This window comes from Tinamus guttatus, unplaced genomic scaffold (assembly GCF_059628265.1).
Source record: "Tinamus guttatus ecotype Peru unplaced genomic scaffold, ASM5962826v1 Tinamus_guttatus_pri_ptg000104l, whole genome shotgun sequence".
NCBI classification, from domain to species: domain Eukaryota; kingdom Metazoa; phylum Chordata; class Aves; order Tinamiformes; family Tinamidae; genus Tinamus; species Tinamus guttatus.
The window spans coordinates 1-27,986 of NW_028288638.1; the positions used below are offsets into that span (position 1 = coordinate 1).

Sequence of the window (27,986 nt, forward strand, 5' to 3'; positions counted from 1 at the left end):
CAAATTGAGTCTAAAAAAGTTATATACAAAACTGTTGAAAATAAATGTCTGTCTACAACAGCAAAGAGCTACCAGTAACGTAGATTAAATTGTCTTCCTGACTGTCAAGGAGCTGTGATGGCAATGTAGCACCAAATGTTTTGCTCCAGCAAGTCACTTATTTTGTTCACATTTATCTTTGTAATTAAGAAGGCTAGAATTATTTTTGCTCAAATTGATTTTTCCCTCCTTGAGAACGTGTAACTGTTGGGCAACTGGACTCTTCAACGTTGCAGTCCATGATGGCTATCACAAATAGTCAGTTGTTAATAGTGCAGCTCTTGAGAATAGCTAACCTTTGATGTAGTGGTTTTGTTTCAGATTGTTGACAAAGTAGTAATTGCCAGCATTATAGCATATGGGTCTTCCTTCTGAAAAATGTTGAGCAGATTGCATATTCTAGCAAAGTGTTTAGATTACAATATAAAGTACAACTTAATTGCCTGTGCTCCTGAAAAAATAAAAATGAAGCACTTTATACTAGAAGGATGAATAGCAGAAGTGGAATCTGTCCTATTTGTGTCCAACTGGACAGTTTGGATGTTATTAGAGTACTTAAGGGAGGGATGGAGAGAGAGAGAGAATAGGAGACCTACAGCCTCATACTTAAGCTGTTACAAAGCTATGCACATATGGTAGAATTTGTAGATCTTCTTTGACCTTGAGTGATTGGCTGGGAGAGTTATGCTGGGGTAGATGTCTATCCAGTCCTCATTTGATGTCTATCCAGTCGCCATTTGATATCCTAGTGCAGGGTGTGGTATTTGTCTGAAGGGGGCAAACCCTGTGAGGAAGCAAAGTATTTTTGTCTGCCTTAAAATAGTTGTTCAGAAGTTAATTTACAAGATTGCCTGCAAGGATTCAAGCCAGCCCAATGCCTCTTCCCAGTGGGAATCCTGATTGGTTCTTTACCTTTTAATCCCTTATCTTTCTGTATACTAGTATACTACCACTATATGCTAGTGGTGCTTAAGGCACCTGAATGCTTTGACTGACTTGTAACTAAACTTTTTTTCAGTGTCTATCACTCTAGTATGTTTTTTTCTGTCCCCGTTTTTATCTGGGACTATATTGCAATTGTCTGGTATTAAAGAATGTCTCTGTCGTGCCTGTCCCATCATTCTAACTTGTGCTTGTCAGAATTCATACTGTTAACAAGATATTGTGACTTGTAGGATAACCATGGGACAAACCGGAAAAAAATCTGAGAAAGGACCAATCTGTTGGCGAAAACGTGTGAAATCAGAATACATGAGACTGAGGCAGCTTAAGAGTTCCGACGTGCAGATGAAGTAAAGGTATTCTATATTTTGGTTCTTCAGTTTAAAAACTGTTATCAAAAGAGATTTTTTTCTGAAGCATGGCTTGCTGTGAAGTTCTGGAGACTGAATATGGGGCTAAAGGAATAGCCATACTCTTTCTATTTCCATTGGAATGTAATTACATGCTAAACCTTAAGTATCTAAACATGAAAATATGTTTAGAGACAAAGGAAGGGATAATCAAAGATACAAAGATACTGATTGGCATTTAAACAAAATTAGAATGGTTTGTTTTGAGCAAATTTCTTTCATCTTTTACATTCATGCTTAACTTTTCAGTAAGTGCTGCGATGCTTTAAGAGGTTAAGAGGTGCCATTTATTTGTAATGGATAAAATTTATGTTTTATTTTTTAGAGTATGTTTAATTCTAATCGTCAGAAGATACTGGAAAGAACTGAGATCTTAAATCAAGAATGAAACAACGTAGGATACAGCCTGTACACATCATGACTTCTGTGAGCTCATTGCGCGGGACCAGGGAGGTTGGTTAACATGTGTTGTGGTCATTCCAATTTACAAGGTTGTCAGCACGTTTTGTTCTATTGCTGAAAAGTTGTTTGTTTGTTTGATGTTGTTTTGTTTTCTGCATGCCGTGACTTGGCAGGTATATATTTTTCTTTCGAGTCTCTTTATCAGATGACTTCTGGAAAGTAATAAAGAGCATCCTATCTAGCTTTGAACTACATGCAGAACTGAAACAGTATCTTTACTTTTGAAAGATTGAATGATTTTGATCATTATTAAGCAGCCTTTTTCTCAAATCTGTTTCTCAGTGACATTTAGTCTGATCTCACTCCTGCTAGAGTTGACCCCACCCCCCACAATGCAAATGAGAAGGTAGTTCAGTTTCTATTGAACTAAAGCACATGAAAGTCATGAACATGATTATTTGACCAAGCCTTCTTTGTGCTAATTAATCATGTAGCCACATCAATTCTAACAGGAGTTAGCTGAGTTAGTGTTCTCTTAATGTTGCACATCCAAATTGGACACCGCTAGAATAGTGACAAACTGTTTTCATTATTGCGGTGCAGTTGTAAGACCTAAACTAGCTTTTGTGTGGGTAGCTTGGATAGTGGTTGAAGCCTGTCTCTATGCTTTCACTCCAGGTTAATTTTTATTGTTTCTCAATTGGTCTGTAGACACTTCGTCAAACTGAGCCAGCTCAAGAATATTTGACATGTAATAATAGGAAGGGATAACTCTTCTCAGTAAGATGCATATAGAAAGACATTAATGTGAATAGGTTAAACTCTTTGAAGAAGTTTGTTAGACTTCCCTTTTTTCATCTGGTAAGGTTTTCAAGGAAACGGGGTGGGGAGTGTTACACACAGAGGGTGTTTGTGTGAATGTTCAAATGTAAGCAGGAAGTTACTTTTACCAAAGTATTTTCCTTTAAACAAGACTGAAAGCCAATTACTTGCACACACCTTTACATGTATGTGTGTGTCTATATAGAAGTACATGTGTTTGGGCAAATACCACATATAAACTGTGGGATCAGAAATTTTTATAATATAATATTCTGTAATAAATGGCAAGTATATCTCAAGATTAGGAACTCGTCTTTTTTTTTGGTAGCTGAATTCAGTATTCTTTTATGTTAATTTCCTGACTGAATTGATGAGTGCATCACTAATCACGTCATTCAAATCCATGCTGTCTCATCAGAATCAGAAGAATTTTAGTGCTTGATTTTTAGTGTTGCCATAATTTAAAGTACAAAAATTGAGAGAATTAGTGGGGTTTTTGAGAGTTTTTTTTAATCATTTTATTAATGTGCTGAATTTCTTCAGAGTTGTATGGTATGTTGACTAGAATTTGAATTACCTAATATGAAATCTCTGTCTCAGTGAGAATCTTCACATGTCTGGTAAAGACTGCAGGGTCTCACTGGCGATGTAGCCCTTTCTTTCCTGTCTATAGGTCTTTAGTTACTTCCATTGATTAATCTGGTCAGCAACAAGCAGAGACCGCAGCACGTGCTGTGCTAGGCTAACAAACATCTAACTAAGCTTCAAAGCAAAGCAACTGGGGAACGTACCTGAGATTGAGCTCCAAATAGTTGAGTCATCTTGATACAGCTTATTTGTCAGGCTGAGACTTCTAGTTCCAAAGATAAAAGTATATATTTTTTTTTCTCGTTTTTCTGTAAAAACATATGAAAAACTTTCTACATAGATGACTGCTAGCTAGAAAATTCAGTGCTAACCTGCGATGGGTAAAAAATATTAAGGTGTCATTAGTATTGATATACACCTGCAGCTAGGAAAAAAAAAAATTGACTTTTGTCATTCTACCATTCTACTGCCATTCTACTGTCTCTGTGTACTGTTTGTTACATTACTTTGTGTATTTCTTTAGAAATGTGAAGCTCTGTTCATCTTTCCCTTCTGGAAAGGAGAAAGATCTTTTGTCTCCACTTCCTTTTTTCCTTACAGGTAGCTATGATAGCTGTTCTAAACTTTATTTTACCTGCCTCCAAATCTTGCATCATACATTTCCTGGCTGTGTATGTTCCTATATTGCTTTTGTTTGGAACTTTTTTCAGAATTCTTCATACTGCTGTTTGACTAATTGAGAAAAGGTTTTGGTATTTCTATGGCATGTTTATTTTTTTGAAAGCTGAATAAGACTTTGAGTCTCCTGTAGCTAAAAAAATATGTATTCCCATAGCTAAAAATTATTGACATGTCCGGAGTTGTCTAGTAAGAGTTAACTTTTACTTTTCCTCTGGCTTTTGTAAACAAAAAACATAATCAAAAAATAGAGTATAAGATTAAGTATACGCAGGTGGAAAGAGGACACAGAAAGAGGATAGGAGTCAACAAGACATTTGGAGCATCTATTTCCAAAAGATGTCTTGTATAGTTTGTTTAGTTTAACATAATTTATGCGGTTTCTTAGTGTATCTAAAACCATCAAAATTCAGCTGCCTCTCAGATGTTTTGAGTAAATACACTTTAAACACCAGTATAGCAGCATACGATTCTAAACCATGTTTTGAGGTAACAAACATGATCTATATTGCAGGCTGCATACTCTGAGGAGCAGCCTATGAATCTGTCACTGCTACTTACATTTGGATCATTATGTATAACGAGGAAAAAAACACACCATGATCTATTCACTAGAATACTGAAAAAAATTCTTACCTCTTTTCACCTGTTCTTATAATTTCTTAGTGTGATTTCCTTAAAAAAAAAAAAAAAAAAAAAAAAAAAGATTTTGGGAGGCAGATATGTTTAATTTTGACAAACAGTTTGAATTTTGAATGCTGAGTTGTTTTTTTTTTTTTTTTGCTGTTGCTGTTGTAAGTGTAATTTCAACCTCTTATTTCAGTGCTCTGTTACCAGCGACATAGATTTTCCAAAACAAATCATCCCTCTAAAGACTCTCAATGCTGTTGCTTCTGTGCCTATAATGTATTCTTGGTCTCCTCTTCAACAGAATTTTATGGTAAGTTTAAAAAAAAAAAAAATGACGTGAGGAGAAATATTCTGTGAAGGGGGGTTGTTTTAATTTTGGAACTAAAACATCAGTACATCTGTTGTGTTACACCTTGTATCTTTTTGGTGTAATAATAAGGCTCAATTCACTGAAATCAAGTAACTGTTACTTATTAACCAAATCTGTGTCCTCATTGAACCTCATGATCTTGAAAATCCAGCTGTAAAGACAGAGTTCTACTTAATTCAGATGCTCTATTACAATGTATAGCATTTGACAAGTGCAGGTCTGTTTTAGAGAGCATCTAGTTAGTGTAATGAAAAATGTTTTCTGAGGGATATTAAAGTATTTATGCATAGAACGACAACTGACCAACCTACCTTGAGGTAGGATAATAATTCTTATGGACTAAAGAGAACTTATTCCTGAGAGAATTTCTTTATAAAATCTATAGATTTCTGATATTGGTATTTGATTTATTTGAAAAGCTTAGCTTATAACCAAGTGGTTTCTGTACTTTTTGTTGTTGTCTTTTTTTTTTTTTTTTTTTTTTTCTTCCTGTGTTATTTGGTACAGGATAGCCTTTGCTGACATGGCTATGATGGTAATAATGTGTTTCTAAACAATTGAAGGTTCTTTTGAAGTAGCAGAAGATAAAGCTGAATTTCAAGGTTCCCAAATTCTACTGTTAGGATATCGTAGTACTAGATATTTAGTCTATATACAGATGAAACAAAAGGAGTTCAGGTTAAATAGTCTGTGGCCTATTTCCATTTTTGCTGCTTTGGACTTGAAGCCTTTTGCGTATGCATGCTTGTTAGTTTTGGTTTTTATCATCATACTTTCTTATCTCTAGTAAAGGAATGAAAACGTGATTTCTAATGCACATGACAATGGAAGAGAAGTAAGCAAGGAAGAAAAATTACAATCAAATGTACACTTCCCAAGGCCACGTAGCATACTGGACTTCAGTAGCAGAAGCTTTATGCAAACACCTTCTTAATGTTAGAAGCTCATATCTTGTGCTAGTCACTGCTAGTGCACTAAATAAACATCAAGGGTTTTAAGTATTTACTTAATAATCATAATAGGTTGTAGCAGTGGAGTCCATTCAAGTGTGATAGCTGTCCACTTGTGAAAACAGGAATGCTGAAATGCACTGATGAAGACACATTTTGCATTTATTTGAGGAACATCACCCTTTCATAATCGTAAACGTTGTCTACTAGGTAGAGGATGAAACTGTTTTACATAACATTCCATATATGGGAGATGAAGTGCTTGACCAGGATGGTACTTTTATTGAGGAACTAATCAAGAATTATGATGGAAAAGTGCATGGAGACAGAGGTGAGCCCAAACACTCAGGTATACTAATCCCTTCTTTATATATACATAATTGCTTTCAATTTTATGTCATAAGGCCTGGAGTTTGTTTCTTAGAGCATTATCTTTAAAATGACTATACTATGTAAGCATTGGGTTCCTTCTTTTAACTGTATTGACTTGCATTTTCAAAAGACTGCACAATATTAAAATAGTAGTATAGAGAAATAGAACACTATTTATTTTTTTTTTCCATGAGAATATAACATGAGCCATCATGGTGGCTAGATTTTTACCTGAAGTAGTTCTTGGTCTTCATTTTATATCCAGAGCTCTGGAATAAAATGCTGTAATGTCCCTAAGCGTGTTCTGCCTAGCAGAAAGTGGCAGGAGAAGAATGTAGAACTCTGGTGACAACACTTACAAATATGTTTTGACAGAATAACTGTTTGTGTGGGCTTTTCCTTGCCTTTTTTATGGTAGAATTATATATATATATGTGGGTGTGTGTGGGTGTATATATATGTGTATATACACACACACGCATATATACACACACACGCATATATACACACACACGCATATATACACACACACGCATATATACACACACACGTTTTCCAATAATTACCACAAATGATTGGATATATATAACTTCTTCCCTCTTTAAGATAAACCTGAGGAAAGTTTGGCCTTCTGTTGGTATCCTGTATAGTGTTTCACTGGGTATTTTTCCTCTGATTTTGTGTGGGAGTTGTACTACATGTGGTATCATCTGCCTCTTAAAGGGTTAAACTAACCCTTTAGTTGCATTTTTTCCCCTTTATGTGCCTACTCAGAAATGGCTCATACGAACCTGATCTGAGTTGTGAAGGTTTCTTTGACCAATCTGCCTTCCCTGCCATTTAAAAGTACTTTTTTTTTTTTTTTTTTTTTTTTTAGGAGTAATTGTTTCTTGCAAATTCCTTATTGATTATATTCCTGTTAACAGTGGAATGCTGGGGAAAGGGAATACATTGTGTGCTGCTCATGAAAGTTAAGCCAGTGATTCAATAGTAGATGTTACACTCTGCCTTCCACTGGTCTTGTTATTAATGTCCTGAGGATGGCTGGTGCCTTTTTATTTCGTGAGCGAAGTCATGGATTTTTTGCCTTTGATTATTTTTACAGATGTACTTGTTCCCTGACACCCAGGGAACTTTTTAGGTCAAGAGAATGACTTATAAATGTGTTCTATTATGAAGTTATTATTAAATGGTTCTAGCCTAGAAGTAGAAATAGTTGCTTTTATTTTCCCAATTACATTTTTATGTGGTTGTAAATAAATATAAATGCTGTGGGGAACCTGTAATTCAGAAGAATACCTATGTGGGAGACAAAATTGTAAATTGTGCTCTAGAAAGAGAAATTCATACTAACTGTGTGTCTGTATTATGATTCTATTTAAAGATAGCTATTGTTCTATATAAAACATCTTAATGTAGTACATGCTTGTTTCCATTGTCTACAACATAATATATTTTTGAGCTTCCTAAAAGTTAGTCTGCCACCTCACTCCAGGTCCAAAAGGATGGTGATAAACACTACGCTTCTACATACTTCCCAGTTCCCCACCACCACTTTTTTTTTCTAATAAATAACAACATTCACTTTCTGTCGATATTAACTACAATTTTCCTTCCAGCAGAAATGCTTTTTGTCAACCTGTGTTGTCCTCTAAATTTTGCAGCAGAATCTGAGCTAATGAGCAGCCTTATAACTGCAGAGCTTTTCCTTGAATTTATTGCATATAACTGAACTCCCTTATCACCTTGCTTATCACTTGATCTGTAGTGAGGAAGTGGGTAATATAGGACTGATAACGAAATATTTATGTGAAGATTCCATAGCTCCCCAAGAAGGATAGTTTCCATGGTATGTTTGCCTACAATGCCAGACTGGCTTAATCTGACCATATCAGAATTGGGATTCTGGCCTAAAGTCTCTGAAATCATCTAGATAGCAGTTTCAGTCACTTTTTTATTTTTCTTGTAAGGAAGAGAGTTCTATTCTTGTCTGCTGTTATGAAGAACAGAGTCAAGAACACAGAAAAAAACATTCAACAAGCTTCCTTCCCAGTTATGAATTTGAAAGTCCAATACTGAGCACTTCTTAAGTCACGTCTAGGGAGTATTAAAAATAATTCATGTATGTATTGTGCTTTTCTGTTCACTCCCAATTTTGCTGAGTTTCAGAATGTGGATTTATCAATGATGAAATATTTGTTGAGCTGGTCAATGCTCTTGGTCAATATAGTGATGATGAAGATGACGATGATGGAGATGACAATCCTGATGAAAGAGATGACAAGCAAAAAGATCGGGAAGGTAACAGGATGGGTACGTCTGTCTGCAGACTTTAAAAACAAGACAAAACTCCCTTTTCTTTGCTCACTCAATAAATTAAATTTGTCCAAACCTTTCTGCTTGATAGCTTTCAGATCCAAAGTTGCATCATTCTCTCCATCATTTCCTTTGCCATTTAGTTCAAGATTTGCATAAGAATGCTATGAAAAGTGCTGTTGCCATTTTATGTTTATTTGCATACAGAGAAAGTCAAGTGCTCAGAAATCAGTAAGGGATCTAATAAATGCCTAAGTAGAATAGTAATATTCTAAAGTAGGCAAAGTTCTGAATTGCCGTCTCCATCTGCTGGTGAAATAATGGTTTGACCAAATCTTACAAGTGCAATTCTGTCAGCAGGAAAGATCACTCTAAGCAGTTTAATCCAAGAGCTCTGTAGAGCCATGAAGTAGAAAATGAGAGAGAAAAAAAAAAAAAAAAAAAAAACTAAGTGTTTTTTACTTTGACAGAGAAAGAAAGCCACCCACCTCGGAAATTTCCTTCTGACAAGATATTTGAAGCCATTTCCTCAATGTTTCCAGACAAGGGTACTGCAGAAGAACTGAAAGAAAAGTAAGAAAGGATTTCTTCTAGGATGTATTGTTGTGTTGCATAAAAAGACGTACTGATTTTGTTAAATATTTTATGATCAGGAGTGATCCTCCCTGCTTCTAGGTTTCACAGCAATTGATAAACCAACTGATGCTTCAAGGAAATTGGCTATATCAGGCAAGACTAAAAAGACTGTTCCTTCCAACTGAATGAAATAATAAAGAGGGATTGCATTAGCCTTCCTTGCAAACTATCAAAATGTGGTAGCTTGTGGGTGTTTAGTATTGCATGTCATTGTTTAAGGTGGGAAAGTAAAAGCTGCTCTTACAAAAGTCTCTTTTTGGGGTTGGTGAGTAATATAAATGAGTAGATGAGCTTGTAGAAAGTAAATGCCATCTTTCCTAACAATTTTATATTTGTGCTAATGAGTATGGAATTAATAACTTGTCATGTCATTGAATGACACTGATGAACATACTGTTATCTTTCTAGTAGACACACAATTCTTACATATTTTTTCATTTGTCACTGAAAATGTGCAGTGATGCTACAATGAAAATTATAGTTTTAAAAATTATATTGAATAAATAATTTTTATTTCTTTTAAGATACAAAGAACTCACAGAGCAGCAGCTTCCAGGAGCTCTTCCTCCTGAATGTACACCAAACATAGATGGACCAAATGCTAAATCTGTTCAGAGGGAGCAAAGCCTTCACTCCTTTCACACACTCTTCTGTCGGCGCTGTTTTAAATACGATTGCTTCTTACATCGTAAGTACAATTGCTCTTTAGTGTTAAGGAAACTTAAAAGTGCCATAAAGTAGAATACAGAAAAAGAGAATAAAAAATAAAAGCACTGATGTCTGCTAAAGTTCACAGAATAAATTTGTGTATATCAACATCAGTTTCTAGTGAATATTGTAGCTCAAGAAATTTAATGCCTCTGTTTGGCATAGTTTAATATCCTTTTTGCACTTGGGAATTTCCGTAGAATATTTGGTGTGGACCAGCCTGATGCTACTTCACTTCTTATTTTCTTGCAGTAAAACAGCCTTATGTTCTGTGTTGTACTTCTAGAGTTTGTACAGAGAAACTGAGAATAGGACATATTTTTTCATAAAATCTCTGGTCATTCTTCAAACTTGCTTCATTTTCATCAGAAAAACTGAATATCCCTGAACAGTTTTGTCTTTTTTAGGGGAAGGGGAGTAATTAACAAGAATGTTAGCAAGAATTTTAGTTTCCATTCAAAAATGTGAAGAGACGATTCTTTCTCAGAGAACTGAGCTGAATGTAAAGGAGAGCCAAGCTGTTGAATAAGAAGTGGTTTATACTTGCCATTGAACACTGTGACCTTCTCTGTTTCAAGTTAATTTTCCCTCTTGACTTAATGGCTTGTGTGCATGTTCCACCGATAGTGTGCAGGCATGTTGCTTATTTGGAAATATTTGTGTGCTGTCAGCAGCTGTCTGTTCCGCTTGCATACGTTCTGCCTGTACTTGTATTTTAGACATAAGGCTCCGCACAATGCTGCTGCTTTTTACTATCCCTTGGTTGCCTTTCATTCTGAGGTGGAATTGGAGTTGTGCTTTTTGAGTGGGGGGAGAAAATTCTTCCTATCCCTAGTTTCTTTACTACTTGTAGCTTTTGGAGTTAAATCCATTAGTGTCATTTCCTAACTGTTGACAACTGTTGCTTGAAAATAGAAACAAACAAAAAAAAAGCTCTCATCTGTCAATAATGTTTAAGAACAGGAATTTTTTTTTTGGATAGGCCTGCAGCCAGTTTCAACATTGTCCTGTGGAGCTTTACGTACTGTTAAAAGTATTTTTTTTCTGTCTGACTCATTCCAAGGAAGTACTATATAATCAGCTTTCACCTGAAGAGCAGAGAAGCAAAGCAGTATGCTGCCTCTTGGCAAAACCATTAGTCTGGTGGTGTTTTCAGGAGTGCCCAATACTCGTAGTCTGCCAGGGAATTTGCATGCCAATCCAGTTGTCCTTCATTAAAAAGATTTTTTTTTTTTTTTTTAAATCAGTAGGAAAGCATAACTCGGCCTTAGATTGCATTTATTTTCAGTAGCACTCCAGTCTTCAAGTCCTGAGATTTTTACAGTGCATGCATAGCCACAAGTGTATGTTTAAAAATACGCTTGTGTTTGATTACTTATTATAGCTTATGGATTTACCTTTCCTCTTCACCTTCTGCAGGTCCTTACAAGTAGAACTGAATAGATCTGGGGACCACATGATGTGTCTATTGCTCTGGGGAGCCTGACATTGTCACCCCTTAGCTTTGTTGCTCTAGCTCTGTGATACTTTTTTAAAGCTGTAGAGGCCTGGTTCAAAGCGTTAATTTTTTGCCATGCTTTTAAGTGCAAGAGCAAACCTGTGGTGCAGTGGAAAGCCGCTTACCTGCTATGGGATCTCAGCTCTCAAGGTAGCAGCATCTTTTGAGATGAAAGTATTTGGCTCTTTTTCTATCTGTTCACAGTCCTCAGATGATAAACAAAGTCTTCATTCTTAAGGATTGCCTATGTTCTTGCTTCTGATGATTTTTGTAAGTTCCTTAACTGAATCAGTGTTCTTTCCAAAGTAGCTTGTGTTCAAGGTATCATTTTAAGTCATGTCTTCTAGTTAAAAAGGCCTAGTCAAGCAATCTCTTCTGGTTCTTGGGGACATAATGGAAAGAAAGAGGGGAAAAAAAAAAAAAAAAAGCTTTTGCTGAGGAGATGGTTTAAATAGACCGAAATGTGAAAGTGTAATTGTTAAGCTGTTCATGACAGCTCATGCAGCATGTGAAGCTGAAAAACTATCAACAAATCTTTGCAACTATCAAGAAATATCAAATATATCAAATATTCTTGATAGTTGCAAAGACATCTCTTGAAGCTTTATTCACACGTTCACAAGGTAGTTTGTTTATGAAGCCTCTAGATCGGACACTGAGTTTAGCAAACTGATGCTTCATTCACCATTCCCTAAATGCGTATCCAAATCCCACTTTGGCTATGACTAATTACTACTCTGGATGCGTCACTTATTTCTGTTTTAATCTGTGATATCACAAAAAAAAAAGAAAAAAACCCTTAGGACTGGATTGCTTGAGCAGAACAAGAGCTAGGAGTTAATTTGTTAAGAACTGAGAAGTTCAGTTGTGTGACTTCTTCATTTTCTGAGATGATTCCAGACTATTAGTCAAAATCTACCCAATTTAGTGCTGGAAATAAATAACCCATCAAGAAAAAATGCATCAGTAAGCATGAGACTGCACTCATTTGAGTACCTCCACAACAATACAACTATCTTCTAAATTAAATTGATATGCTCCTGCCAGCAACCTAATCAGTTACCCCCAGTTCTACTTCATGCAGTTGCCAGGTCCTGCAGGACAATGTCCTGGCTTCCACAAATGATATTGTGGTTGAGTTGTTTTGGTGAAATGTGGTTGGCTCTGGCAATCATATTTCTAATTTGAGAGGCCTAGATCTCAGGAGGAGGCATTGAGAATAAAAAAAAAACAGGGATTCTTTTAGTTCTATTCTTGGCTTTGTAATGCCCCCCTCTCAGATTCCCTTTTTTTTGTTTGTTTGTTTTTTGTTTTTTAAGATTAAACCTATTTTATGTAGATTCAAACCTTTATTCTAGAAAGCTTGAGTTAAATATTGAAAAAATTATCACTAGGTTTTTAACATGTCACATCTTGATTAGGTGGCCAGCCTTTCACATGCAACTGATGACATTGCTGAAAAAATAAAAATAAAAAAATGTGTACAGGTTTCATTTGCTGACAACATGGAATTATGCCTTGCGTCAGTGTGTTAGTGTCAGGCCTAACTAAGCATTTAGGAAAAGGAAAAATACCAGGTAAGGAAAACTTCTTGTATAACTGTGAAGCAAATGTATATTTCGGGCTAAGCTATTGTCTGTGTATTTTCGCATGAGGAAAAATAAGAAAATTGAGCCCACTGGGAATATGATACAGGCGACATATCACCAGGCAGAGTAAAGACAGAACATGTGCTTTGTGTTTCAGGACTGGAAATAATTTCTTAAGGAAGCTAAAGAAATGTGGAGTGCAGTGATTTGGGAAGTTCTGCAGAATCTTCTTCCCTTTTGAAAAAAAAAAAATTGCTCCTGATGCTTGAAACATTCATAGCAGAGCTATATAAGCATACTTTTTTTCTTGATCTGTTATTTCTTAGACAAGCCTCCAAACACTTTGCACAATTCTGATAGATTCTGGTTGGAGTTGTTAGTACTATACTTTGCTGAGTACTTCGAAATAGTCCAACAGAAATAAAGGCTTTCAGAGTAAATACCAGGCTTAGCGTATTTTTGAGTCATCTTTTTTATTTTTTTTCCAGTAAAAAAGTCAGATGTTTCAGGTTTCATTGCTTTACAAACTGAACATTTTCTAGTCTAAAGGAAAAACAAAATTTCAAAAAATAGCCTGTTTTTTAGGACCTCACACAAAAGACTGAGAGAAATGTTTACATTTGCAGCTGATATGTAACGAAAATAGTTTTTATTCCTGCACATTGGAGCAATTTGATGATCATGGCTTGAAAATGTTTTTAGAGTGTTTTTTGCGTTGCTGCAAAACCATATTCCATATGGTTTGAAAGAGAAATGAGTGAAGAAAACATTGAATTAAAAGATTCAATGTTTAAAAAAGTCAACTTTTTCCCCCCGACTTCTGGGGGAGGAGACTATCTTTTTTTTTTTTTTTTTTAATTGGGAAAAGTGGAATACTTCAAGCTTAAGTTGTAAGAAATCTGTTTACTTTTTAAAATTATTTTATCTGTAGAACATAGGAACACATGCTGTGTGCTAATAGCAATAATATACATAGATTATGTTTCTCTTCTCGCTTGTAATTGATTTTTGCATACCTATGTCCCCACATGGTAAATGGAAGCTACACTGTGTTTTTGGATTTATAAATTGTAATGCACAAAAATGTTTTGCATGTAATAAAATGTAATAGCGGTGAAATACTTGATTAGTAATACCTTTATATTTGTCTGCACCGTCTGTGTACACATGTGCATCTAGCATTTTACAGATGCTAAGCAAGCCTTCGACAGCGTTGCTTCCTATGCTGCTGCTGTTAATGCAGACATGTGCACGCTGGCTTGCTTTCTTTTTTCTTGATCACGCAGAACTATTTAAAAAAGATAATTGTAGAAAACAAAGGATGTTATTTCAAAAAGCTCCTTATGAGAGTGGAGAGCATGTGCTCCGGTGGCAGATAGGCTGCAAGTTTTCCAGACTTTGGTTACTAGGCCAGTAAGTACTTGGAGTACTCAAGGCCTCTAACAAAAAGAGGAAAGCCTACGACTCTGAAACCCTTCCTGGTAGGAGGAAAGCAGTGCTTGAGAGGGAGGAGCTGCTAGAGACAAATTCTGGCGCAGGCAACGGTTGTGTGTTTGTAACATTGCCATTCTGTGATGCTGTTATAAAGGTCTGCATGTTGCACCTGTAACACACCTAATGCTGCTGCCGGCTAAGTCACCGTTTATACAATTTAAACTCGGAAAGAAACCGTTCAGTTACATGAGCGTAAATAACAGTAGTTGTCTGCAAGTTGCACGCATACTGTGGTGGTTCTGAGCCATAGGGTGCTAATCTTATTTCGCCTTGCACTCAAGGAAGGTGAACCGTGCTCCTACAGCCTCTCCGCTTCCCTGGGGTGCTGGTAAAAATGGTAAGGTCCTCTCCTTACTAGTGCAGATGAAAATTAGATCTATTCTTTTCCAAGGTCAGTGCGGTTGTGTGTGGTTTTTTTTCCTGGTCAACAAGGTAGAAATTGAATGATCAAATCTTAGAGTTGAAAGATAAACATTAATAGGAGAAACCCTGAATATTATTTTTTTGTCCAATGATAGAAGTCAAATTTGCTCTGTTTGGGAAAGGCAATCTAGAGAATCTTCCTTGATATATGAAACAAATTGATGTAAAGGGGCATATGTAGAACTTACTCGAGTATTCAAATGGTAAGTCAAATGTCACTAGTTGGGATTTATTTTACTTTTTTTCTAGTTTTTATCATTTTTGTGGTGCTTCTGGTATATTTTGTATTTTTTAAAAAAAAAACAAGGTAAGCTTTGTTTCTTCAATGCTATTTGAGATATCTAATGCATTCTTCTATATTAAGGCTTACAAGTGCAATATTTTGATTCTGCAGCATTCCACGCAACTCCTAATACTTACAAACGAAAGAATACAGAAACAGCACTAGATAACAAACCTTGTGGACCGCACTGTTATCAGCATTTGGTAAGATAATTTCAAGTGGACCATCAAAATTGATTGAAGCAGTGTTACCATATATAATAGCAAGCTATACCTGGAATCAGGACATACGGCATCTTTGAATGTGGGGAATATGGATGTAGGCCACTAGCAGACAGATATGTTGTGTTAAGGTTTTGAAAAAAGAATTGCTAACTTCCAGTCATTAAAAGAAAGCCAAAGTTGGAAGCAGAATATTTTTTAATTAAATTATTTTTATTAAATGTAGTCCAAAATATTTGTAAGCAAAAAAAAAAATTATTATCTCTTAATAATGTGCTGCTGTTACATTGTATGCAATCTAGCTGAAAACAGGGTGTTACATAACTACATGTCTATAAATTAACTGAAGACTGGAAGGGATTGATTATCTCTTCCTTAGCAGAACAACAATTCCATCCAGTGTTCTGTGCTTAAGAAATAAGATATTGGAAAATGGGAAAGGCTTACGAAAATACTTTTGAATCTCTCTCATACGTATTCTAAATTTTCCATTATGAGAAAATAAGTGTCTAATTTTCCAATCCAAAAACTCACGATGCATCACTGTACCCTTTTTTTCACTAGCAAGCAGATTATCACTGATTGCATTTTGAAAAATGTAGAATATGTACTGTTCAGATGCTCTGTGCAAGAAGCTCTTGTATTTTGAAAGGTAGTTTGTTTGGGAAATCTTTGTTTTCTGTCATAAAGGAAAATGAAAACTTACTACTGATTTTTTTTTTCTTCTTCATAGCCAAAATGAGATCAGAGCTCATCAGAGCTTCATAGCCAAAATGAGATCATTGTAAATATTTTTTTAAAGTAGATTTATTTATCCTAGGATCAAAAGTATTCGTGTTTATGACTTTAATTAAAAAACGCCTGTATGTGCAGAAACCCTTTAAAACAACTTGGATAAATGCCAGAGGACATTTAACTGGAATTCATATGTGAATTGTGAATCACATGTGAAATAATACAGGCTTCTACATTATGGAAATAGTGCCTGTTCTCCCTAAGCCTCTGACCACAAATGAAATTTTTTTTAAAACTCTTGTACTGAAAAGTGTAATGTTTTGTACTTAGGAAGGTGCAAAGGAGTTTGCAGCTGCCCTCACAGCTGAACGTATAAAGACACCACCAAAACGCCCTGGTGGTCGCCGAAGGGGGAGACTTCCAAATAACACCAGCAGACCCAGTACACCGACAATAAATGTGTTGGAATCAAAAGACACAGATAGTGACAGAGAAGCTGGAACTGAAACTGGAGGAGAAAATAATGATAAAGAAGAGGAAGAAAAGAAGGATGAAACATCCAGTTCTTCTGGTATGACTTAATGGATGCTTTTTTATTTAGTTACTTACAGTGCTTCAAGGGATGTGTAAATCTTTTGGGACAAAGCCTTACTTTGACCCGCAATCTCAATTATTTATTACAGAAGCAAATTCCAGGTGTCAAACACCAATAAAGATGAAGCCAAATATTGAGCCTCCAGAGAATGTGGAATGGAGTGGTGCTGAAGCCTCAATGTTTAGAGTGCTTATTGGCACTTACTATGATAACTTCTGTGCAATTGCCAGACTGATAGGGACCAAAACATGCAGGCAGGTAAGAAGGGAAATTGCTTACCAAGGATGATAGCATTTTACCTTTAAAACTCTAGGGAAGTATATAAATGCTAATATTAAATGCTTAAAGAAGAAAACTCATTAATTTTATTTTATTTTATTTTTTCAAGAGTGCTGTGATCCAGAATTCACTCCACAACTGTATAAAAGTTGGTTTAAAATCTGTTTTTAAATTATATTTACATAAGATTTAAATTAGACTTTGTTCTTAAATGATGAATAGAATTTAAGTATGTAGGAAAAAGGCTATGGCTGGATATCTGTAATCTGTAAGCCATTGGTTAGGGGAAATCATACTAACTTAGAAAATGAGTAACTTTCTACCCATGAGAGATTTATCGTGGATGTATTATGGTATCTCTTGTTAGGTGTATGAGTTTAGAGTGAAGGAATCTAGTATTATTGCTCCAGTCCCTGCTGAAGATGTTGATACTCCTCCCAGAAAGAAGAAAAGGAAACACAGGTAAATCTGTTACTAAATAACCTTAGCATTAAACATAATACATTGGAGATAAAATGGACCAGTACTAAATAAAACACAAAATATTTTGAAGGAAAAGTCATAAAAACTTCTCTTTTTTCTTTAAAAATTAATATGCAACAATAAAATCTCAGATATAAAGTGTTTTTGGTTTGGGGCAAGTATAACAATTTCTCTCCCCTCCCCCTGTAAAACAGATAGATTCTTGTTAGCAGATTCTTATAGTTTATTGCTGCAAATATTCAAACTAAGGTTAGCCTAGGAATGCTCTACACATTGGTTATAACATTTGAGACATTGCTGCATGGTTTAGTTTGCAACAGTAAGTATTAAATTTACAAGTATTGTAATTGGATTAGATATGGGTTGTATATGGTATTTTGCAAATTAATTTATTTTAATGTAGAAAGTATTACATTGAGATAATCAGAAAGCAAAAATATTAGGGCAAACTAAGATTTCCTTATTTTTAAAGAGAAACAATTCTTTACAACACGGACAAGGACCTTAACTTCATCAGCAACTAGAATTTCAGCTGAAGAATCAGATTAGCAAATTACTGTATTTCCAGCTCATAAATTTTGGGTTGTTTTATATTCTTCTTTGTCTAATGAAAAGCTGTAGTTCAGATCAAAAAACCTCTTCTGGAGCCAGAAAACCCATCTAAAATGATTTCTGTCAACATTTTAAACTTAGTGGCTCTTGTCTGAATTTTTCTTTTATGAGAATCTTGAAGTTTGACAAATGTGACAGCTCTGAACTATGATTATTTTTATTCTTGGAGAAAAGAAAATAAGGGATAAAGAACTGACCGAAAATTAGCAAGAAGAGCATTTCTTTCGGGAGGCAATAAGTACACTTTTTTTTTCTACAGCATTTCCTATTTCTTCCCTGAAACTTCCATATTTTCCTTCTCTGTCTCCAACTTCTTCCTTCCAATTCTTCTCTAGTAATTCTTCTTGCTTCTCGAGGTTTAAACACTTCCAGGCTTAGTGGAATTCCTGATGCTGGTTCCAAAAACTACTGTTCAAGTAAAACAAACTGTTTCCTCTTTGTAGCACAGAAGCAGCTGATAGAGCTGGGAAAAGATTCGGTGAATATTTGGAAGAGGTTCTGCTCATTCTGGGCAAAACTATTGATTAAATGCTTCTGGCACAGCTTTCGAGTCTGTGGGCATTTCATGGGCTTGTTGTTTGAAGATGGAGTTATTGGCCACGCTGCGAATTTGGAATTTGCATTTGGAGGTTAGCTTTCTTGCAGATTCAGGAAAATTGCTATAAATAGTGCCTTCTGCATCTTTTTGAAAAGTGCAGCTGAAAGGCTAAAACATGTATTTGAAAGCTGAAATGGATCATCTGGTTACCAGGTTGGTATTTATTAGAAGAATTTGTCTTGTTTCATTTGTTTAAACAAATAAATGAAAGCATATATCAATATTCGAGGGTTTTTTTGTTGTTGTTGTTCTTACTAGTTACCACCATAAATTGGATGTCAGCAGCTTGGTTGTGAAATGCCTGGTATCACATGCATACATGGTGATCAAGCTATTTCAGTTTTTCTCTGCACAACAGTCTTTAAGAACAACCTTCTAGTCCTTCTGTGTCGTGGTGTAATCCTAGGCATCTCTAAAGATGTTGTGCAACTAGCGGTTGGGAAAAGTTAAGTGGAAATCTTCCTCTGTTTCTTAGTCTATTCTGAGTTTACTCAGTGATCAGACTAAATCCAGTCCCAGAGCCAGAAAGTCCTTGTTTCCTGTTGGGACTTTTTCATTGCAGATTTCAACCTGGTCAGATTTCACTGATGCACATGTAGCAGGACTTACGGAAGAGCAGCATTTGCTAAAAAGGAAAGCAGCAGCAGCGGGCTGAAATGATAACTTTTTCTATCTGATTTAATAGCACATTCTGATAGGACTTTCAATTTCTCACTGAGCATCTAAGTAGTATTATAGAATGACAGACGCCCTCTTGCCAGGGCAGTGTCATTGTCAGCGGAGTCGCTGCTCACTCTGGTGCTTTCCGTGCCATCCCACACCAAGCAACTAGCCCATAGGACTAGTAGAAGTACTTGCCTAGCAACAGACACGCTCTCCCTCTTACCACGTCTTTATTTTTCTGGAGAATTTTCTGATTTTTTTCCCCTTTCCCTGCTCTTCTCTAGGTTACTGTTCACTGTATATATTTCCTTAGCTTATATGATTTTGTCTGGTGCCTTTATAAATAGATCAAAGACTCACTGCTGTCTGGCAAAGATTTTTCTGAGGCCATGTCACAAATATTCCTCTCTGGTACCTAGAAGGAAGGTGGAGTCTTAGTGGGGCGAATGTTTTAGGAGACTTGAAATAAGAGAAGTCTCTACGTGAGTGATGCCAGAAAATCAAACACTGAAGTTTTAGCCACATGTGTTTGCATAACTGTTGTGTATTTTGACTTTCCTATTCTATCACAGCATCCCTATATCTTTATGTGAAAAATAAGTTAATAATGTCTTTCAGGAATGGATCTCTGCTGTCGCAGTAGCTGATAGCAGTATTTCTTTATAAAACTGGCAACACCTAATAGGCTGTTAGCAGAGCAGAACAGCATTTTCCACAGCTTCTGTAAGAAGGCTTGTGAGAGAAGAGAGAGAAAAAAAAAAAAAAAAAAGTTAAGCTGACTCTCATGCAGATGTCGGGAACCAGATGCACAAAACCACCTGCTTGCTTAGAAATCTGCCACTGAATTTCCAGTTTGCTCTCTTTTCTGGAGCCTAGGCTCACAAATGCTTTCTCAACTTTCTGCTTTTTTTTTTTTTTTTTTGAAAACACATGAAATTTCTCTGTATTATCAGATTGCCTTTAAATTAGAAGATTTCTACATTGGAGCAGGTAGTAAGTGGTTGGAATATTTGCTTCCCATCACTTGAGGCCTTGCGTTCCTGGCTGAGATAGGGGACCACAGGACCAGTAATGCAGCGAGATCACTTTTCCTGCATGAGGTGCTGTGCTCATTCAGGCCTCGGCCTCGTGCAGTAGCCGAGGCAAACAGCAGGGCTTTCCGGCAGGTTTTGAGCATTGCACGGCTGCTGCTGTGGGTGTTTGACTGCACCACTCATCAAGCTTCTTCCTCTTGCTTAACCCATCAGTGCTGGGCAACTTAGGGCACATTGCCTTCTGCCATTTCCCCTGGTCACCCTGTCTCCCATTCCCTCCTTGGCAAGTCGTATTCCACCTGCTACACCAGTCTCTGTTACAAGACTGGCTAAGCTGGTTATAATCATTGGGAGTTCTGTTTTTTTTTTTTCTGTGAGTTTGAGTTATTTGGATGTTGAACTTTTTGTTGATGAGAGTTATTTTGTCATATTCAGGTCACCTTGTCAATGCAGCCTCTAATTTTCTTAGGCAATTGCCATAGAAACCCCCAAATCCCAGCTGGCAACTAGTCAGTAAGTAGCATTTTGTTTTGGAGTATTAGGATAGTGTTTAACTCAAAGCATATTCATGTAATAATTGGCTTTCTGCTAATGAAATGATGCTCATCCCCAGAAAGCTTTTAAGGGTTTGATCTGGTAGGAGGTCGTTATTATCTTAGGCAGAGAGATTAGCTTATATGAAAGAAGTTACATATACGATACTTCTCAGCAGTACATTTGCCAAATACCAGACGAACAAAACAGAAGTAGCTCGACTGCATTAGAGTAATTTAAGTCCAAATTACACTTGTTCTCCCAATTACCTGGGAAGCTGCTGCTGCTTGCAGAGTATCAGTGCCTCATAACTCATAAAAGCACATTGGTGGCTCTCTACTCTGGAGCGAGCCACTCTTCATAGGATGTCATCTTTTTAGCAGCGTGTTTTGTAGTTCTGATGGTCTTTGGGACTGGACCCTTCCCCGCAGCCTCCCAGTTACCTGGACAAGCTCAGCCTCAGCAGAGGTTTTCTCTCGCGTGTGGACCATTCAAATGAGTGAAAGGAAGGAAGTTAGCTACAGAGTATTCATTTAATATGAGGCTTTGAACCAGGAGTTCCACAGACAGCATGGCTCACGTAAAGCTGTTTTGTGTGCATCTGTGAGAGGGTTATTTGTTTAAGACAGAACTCGGTATAATGCATGTGCAAAAGAAAGTGGCAGCTAAAATTTCCTGTTTGCATTCATAGAGCAGGAGTTTATTTGGGAATTCAAACTTTTGAGTGTTTTATTCATTTTTTGCGCATTTTTTTGCATGTTCTGTGCTGAGGATTTTTGAGTGCACACATTCACTAGTATTTTGGACCAGTCGTAGTAATAAATCTGCATAGAAAAAGAGATTGAGGTCCGATTAACAGCAAATTCAATAGTTATTTGGCTGGGGTGTGGAGAGAGTCCCTTACTTTTGATGTTGCTATGTGACATCCTAACAACTGTGAGAAGTCTAAACTTTGATAATTGTTACTTCAAATAATTCCTTAAAATTAGGTTTAGGTCACCAAACTTTAAATGCTAACTGAAAGGAATAAAATCATACCCCTCAGCCTAGATTAAAAATTAAAACAGTTGATTTTGATTTTATTTTAAGCTGTAAGTATGTCTGTGTGCAGCACCTGGAGGCCGGAGAGGTGCCCCTGCAATCCCTGGGGTAGCAGGCAGGCCCTGCCTGGAGAGGCAGTTATCTGAAGTGCGTAGAGAATGTAGAAAAGAGGGGGAGTGTTAGGTTTGCAAAGAGCTCACATGCACAGAACGGGCCCAGCTAAGGGGAAAGCAAAGGAGAGGGAGCGACGGGGGCTGTGCAGGGAGCGGGAGGAGGCCAGGAGCAACTTCCACTCTGCGCGCGCTTAGCAGCCACTCGCGTCGGCTCGCGCCGTGCTCGAGCGTGGGTGCTTGCAGCCTGCTGCAGGAGGAGCTCCTGTCAACCTTCTCGTGTCTGTTTTGTGTTTTTGCAGGTTGTGGGCTGCTCATTGCAGAAAGATACAGCTGAAAAAGGGTTAGCATCTTTCTATTCAATTTATGTCCTGAACTTTTAAGATCTTACTATTGTTTTGGGCTTTTTTTTTCTGGTTTTGTGGGTTTTTTGTTCATTTTTTTTTTCCTTATTCTTTTTTCATTTTTTAATGTTAGGCCATTATATGCATTTCATAGGGCTCTAGAGAATATGGAGATTTAAAAAGAAAAAAGTAAGCTCTTGATACAGATACAGAAGGGATGAAAGATTACGTTTGCTTTATGTAACTGTTTGGAAGACCTTTATTAAAAAAAGGGGGAAGGAGTCTGAATTTATAATCTTTTCAGGATGGCCTCATTGAAACACAAACAATACTATTAGTATGAGCTGCAGTAATAGGCTGCATTTGTTTTCTTTTGAAAGCAGTTTACTTTAGAGATAGTTAACTGAAAATCCATTGAAAATGACTGTGACACTTATTTAGCAACATAAATAATTAGGTTTTGTATCTCTTTCCCCTTTTGGTTTGCTGATTGATAACTCGTCGTTTTTACAAATGCATGTAAACCAAGACAGGAGTGTTCACAGCGAACGTAACTTACACAGCACCCGATTCTCCTAGCTGCTCTACAGATAAAGCTCTAGACTTCAGTCCCTCCTTGCCTGCAAGAGTTTAGACCTGTCTGTGTTGGAAAATTGACTTGGGAAAGCACAGTGGTATAATGGCCAGGTGATATTTTGCCAGTGTATCTGTTTGAGAGTTGACTCTTATTCCAGAATAAAAGTGATATGGGGTATTTCACACAAATTTACTCTGAATATTCAACACTGTCATTCTACAACATTACTTACACAGGAAATTATACCATTGTAGTTTCGTGGTTCAGTTTTCCACAGTAGGCAGCTTTGGTCTCTGACTGTGCTAAGCAGATGAGTAATGGGACCAATGAAGTGCATGAGGAAGCAACCAGCTAATGCTGACAAGCACCTGGTTTCCACTAAGCCTTGGGTTTGGTGGCATTGGTTTTTTTTGTTGTTTTTGTTTTTTTAGTTTTTGTTTTTTTTGCCTACTGATTGTAGGTTTGGGGGTTTTTGTTTGTTTTTGGTGAGTTAAGGGACCGAAAGGGTATTTCCTACTTTAAAGAGTGAAAGGAATTGTATTTTGTTTATTTGTACCTCTGAACTCTTCAAAATATTGCTATTTTTATTCAGATGGGTCATCTAATCATGTTTACAACTATCAGCCATGTGATCACCCACGTCAGCCCTGTGACAGCTCATGTCCATGCGTGATTGCTCAGAACTTCTGCGAGAAGTTTTGTCAGTGCAGCTCAGAATGTAAGTAACGACTTTTAAAAGTGACCTGTGACTTTGTTCACTGCTCTGCTTGCCAACATGTAAGGTGATCCGAGCTGTCTGTCCCTGTTGCAGACACTGCTTTCAAGAGCAATAAACAGTGTGAGAAGGGAGCTCATGTTCTACGTTGGCTCTTTTAAGATTCTTTTTGACTTTAATAGCTAGTTTAATAGCTAGTTGACTCAGTTCTGAGAAAGACAGTAGCAAATTCAGGACAGTCCCAAATCTACAGAACTTCAAATTTCCCACACAGATTTGAGGAATATATTTTAAATATTGCAATCATCTATACTCATATTGCCTTCATTTTGCCATGTGCATTTTTCATATTCGTCTTTGTTTTCCCTGCATTCCCTTGTAGGCCAAAACAGGTTTCCTGGCTGTCGCTGTAAAGCGCAGTGCAACACGAAGCAGTGTCCCTGCTACCTGGCTGTGCGAGAATGTGATCCCGACCTCTGCTTAACCTGTGGAGCTGCTGACCACTGGGACAGCAAGAACGTTTCCTGCAAGAACTGCAGCATTCAGAGGGGATCCAAAAAAGTATGTAAATATACACCTATGTGGCTGTTGTCTTATTTTTGAGGAAGTCCCATCTCCATGTGAGGAAGAACTTCTTTACTGTGAGGGTGACAGAGTCCTGGAACAGGCCGCCCAGAGAGGCTGTGGAGTGTCCTTCTCTGGAGATCTTCAAACCCTCCTGTGCCACGTGCTCTAGGTGTTCCTGCTGGGGATTGATCTCTAGAGGTCCCTTCCAACCTCAACTATTCTGTAGTTCTGTGTGTTTTCATGCCAGAGAATTGAATTTGACTTCACACTTTTAACTAGCAAAAACAAATACAGAAGAGGATATAATTTTCTCAGGTGTGTGCTGTTCACAGTTACAGTTGCTGCTGTTAAGCTCTCTGTATGATTCATCATCTGTCAATATCAAATCAGTGTTTTGCATATTATAAACTACAGTGGAGTATTACCTAGTCTCTGTCATTCCCCCATTCAGGCTTTGCTCATAATTTGCAGAATTACTGTTGATTTAAAAAGCTACCCCTTAAGTAGGTCCTTCCTTGGAGCAGCCTTAAGGAGGACAGGTTCATATGCTGAGTGTTGGCTGAATTTATTTTTTTTTTTTAATGTTTGAATAGTTGGTGCTAAAAGATAGATTTGTATATAGACTACTAAAGCTGTCTAAAAAGCCTGCTTAGTTCTCTGCTGTTTTTCTTTTTTTTTTTTTTTTTTTTTTTTTTTTAAAACTGCTTCGTTGTGCTCTGAAGCATCTTCCCAGAGCCAAGTCAGTCTAGAATTAAACTAGTCAATATGAGGCTCCTGTCAGCAGGCTTTTATAGTTTGAAGTCTGTAGTGCATATATAAATAAATAATCCAACTTTGTGTATGCAACACCTTCATTTCAGGGTGAAACTTTGAAACTGTAGTTTCTTGTGCAGTTTTCTTTCATGTACTACCTGTGATCTTTGCACTTGAATGTTCGGGTGCATCTGAGGGTTAGGAAATCTGAGGTCCTGTCTCAGGGGCCCCAGTGGCTCAAACGGGTTGCACTAAAAAAATGACAACAATGAATGAAGCCCAGTATGACTGAGCTCTTTATTTTTTCCTCCTCCACAGCACTTGCTCTTGGCACCTTCAGATGTGGCAGGCTGGGGAATTTTCATCAAAGATCCTGTACAGAAGAATGAGTTCATTTCTGAATACTGTGGTGAGGTAAGGAAGGACAAAACTGTTTATAACCTGAACTAACACTGTGTGTTGGCTAGAGATCAAGAGACTGCCTCCAGCTTGGTAGGGTCTTCAGCTCTGTGTGCTCAGCAACTGTTGTCAAAGGCTCCATATTCAGGAGCCCGATGGTTTAAATGTCTCAAAAATGGACACCAGTTCTTGTGAGGATAAGCGACCAGAGTGGTGGCTGCATCTCGGGATTTAACTGCAGTTCAGACGTGCCAGGAATTTTATGTAAAACCATGCCATATACTACTAACACCTTGAGCCAGTTAAGCAGTCTTCATTTTGAGATGCTTGTAATTTTTTTTGTTTTGTTTTGTTTTCCCACTGCTCTGAAAGAGTAACTACTTTATACTAAGAGCAAATTATAGCTACTTAGTAGGCCCCAAATACTTGCTGAAAAACATTTTAAGGGTGAGAATATTTTTAATGACAGGATGGGGGTGGGAAATAAACCTTTTTTTCTGAGACCCAAGACTCATTTTGTGAACCAAGGCCACAATGGTTACAAAAGAAGGGAGGTGGTGTCTTAATAGTACTGTACTGTTTCTTTCAGATAATTTCTCAGGATGAGGCAGACAGAAGAGGAAAAGTATATGACAAGTACATGTGCAGCTTTCTGTTTAACTTGAATAATGGTATGTATGTATTAGTGCAACCCTTGCACCAAAACATGCACACAGTTTCCTTCATCCTTCGTTTTTGCAGGTAGCATGGAACACTGAGAAAAAAATTCGGAACATTTTTTATCAGCACCTTAAGGATTCCTAACACCGATAGCTAATGCTGGGGGTGGGTTTAATTTCCCATCACATCTGAAATGCACATCAGCAGTGATGGAGCCTGTTACACAAGTCAGCTACACAGGGGGATTTGAGCAGATGGAGAATTTCATGGAGTGGGATTACACACAGGCATTACACACAGTAAGACAGCTCAAGGAACAAAGTCCTGCTAGCTCTTGCCTGCAGGCAGTTTACTGGGACTTTAAATAAGCAGCAAATTATGGAGGTAATTTGGTGGGGGAAGCAAAAACATCTTGGGAAACAGAGCTGTGTGGCTGCATGTTGGAGAGTAGAAATCCTCCTGTGACACACATGAAATATTTCAAAAATTTTTCTTTGAACTGTCTTCTATACATGCTAACTTAGTGTGTATGTATAATGCTCGTACTTGTGAGATAAAGAAGCCTTAAATCATAAACTAAGGTAATGTCACTGTAGCAGGAGATGAATGAAAAAAAACGCAGCATGAGACAACAGAAAGCTTTTGTGTGTTGCAGAACAATAAAGCTGTCCTATGATGATGTGCCAACTCCCCTCCATGGTGCAAGTTGAACAGTTTTCTGGCTGTTAAAATCCAAGTACAATACATATTTTAAAAAGTGAAATTAAAAAAGGACAAAAATCCGGTGATAGGTGACGATTTCTTTTTCTCCTAGATTTTGTGGTTGATGCAACACGCAAGGGCAACAAAATTAGATTTGCAAACCATTCGGTAAATCCAAACTGCTATGCAAAAGGTAAGTTTTAAATGATTTACCTTGATTTAGTCTAACATGATATGAAATGTTGTAGGACACTAGTTTAGAATACACATCTATCAGTATGTTAACATAAGTTATTTCTGTTTCTTCTTAACAGTTATGATGGTTAATGGTGATCACAGAATAGGTATATTTGCTAAGAGAGCCATTCAGACTGGTGAAGAACTGTTCTTTGACTACAGGTTGGTGGATGTTATTTTGTTAACTTCTTCCCTGTCCCAAAAGGGGTTAGTTTACAAGTATTTTTGGGCTAGCTCAAAACAACTAATTCCTGTGTCTGCCTTTGGTCTAGACTTTAGATCTCAGCAGTGATGAGGCAAAGCCCTGGCTTCTTAAAGCCAGTGATCACAAGTTAGGAAAGCAGCTGGCAAAGAGCTTTGTAAACTTCTCTGCTGGAGAAAGGGTTTTAATTCCAGACTTCCCCTGGTTCCCATGATTACTATGTAAACAACTATCCAAGTCAAGTAGCACCAGGGTTTGTCTCTCCCACCCTTCAGAACAGGCTAGAAATTCTCTTGCTGCTCTGTTACCAAGTGCTTGCTAAGCTCATTCTGTTCCTTCCTTCTTCTAGAAGTGGCTTGATTGAAGGAAAACTGAAGCTCTGTAGTGACAGCAGTACTGTTTAAGGCTTGAGAAATGGTTTGAACTAGTGGATTCTAAATAAGGTTGACCACTGTAAAATTTAAGAAGAAAGAGAATAGAATTTACTTACCCTCCTTGTTCAGCCTCTTCAAAAAGAGGGGAAAAAAAAAATGTTTGCTTTTGTTCCATATCTGCATGCTTACCCAGGCCCCATCAAACTGTGGAAAACCCAGGTACAAGAGTTTAGTCCAGGCTGTGCTGTTTTGTCAGAGCAACAAAGATGAAAACATTCAGCATTACTTTCTTTTCTTTCCCTCCAGATATAGCCAAGCAGATGCTCTTAAATATGTGGGCATTGAAAGAGAAATGGAAATCCCTTGACACCAGCTACCTCTTTTTTTTTTTTTTTTTTTTT

General features: G+C 37.1%; 1 protein-coding gene across 1 annotated transcript; it reads left to right on the forward strand.

Moving 5' to 3' along the window:
• The first annotated feature begins 1,220 nt into the window (after nt 1-1,220).
• On the forward strand, nt 1,221-27,970 carry LOC104567375 (histone-lysine N-methyltransferase EZH2). The gene is given in 21 exon segments (XM_010214185.2): nt 1,221-1,309; nt 1,312-1,337; nt 1,717-1,774; nt 1,777-1,844; nt 4,705-4,821; nt 6,042-6,162; nt 8,373-8,516; nt 8,990-9,092; nt 9,680-9,843; nt 15,262-15,353; nt 16,437-16,677; nt 16,790-16,959; nt 17,348-17,442; nt 22,358-22,398; nt 23,569-23,694; nt 24,074-24,252; nt 25,330-25,425; nt 26,000-26,081; nt 26,885-26,965; nt 27,087-27,171; nt 27,892-27,970. Coding segments are annotated over 21 exon segments (2,238 nt in total). The 5' UTR covers nt 1,221; the 3' UTR covers nt 27,953-27,970.
• Nucleotides 27,971-27,986: the final 16 nt, after the last annotated feature.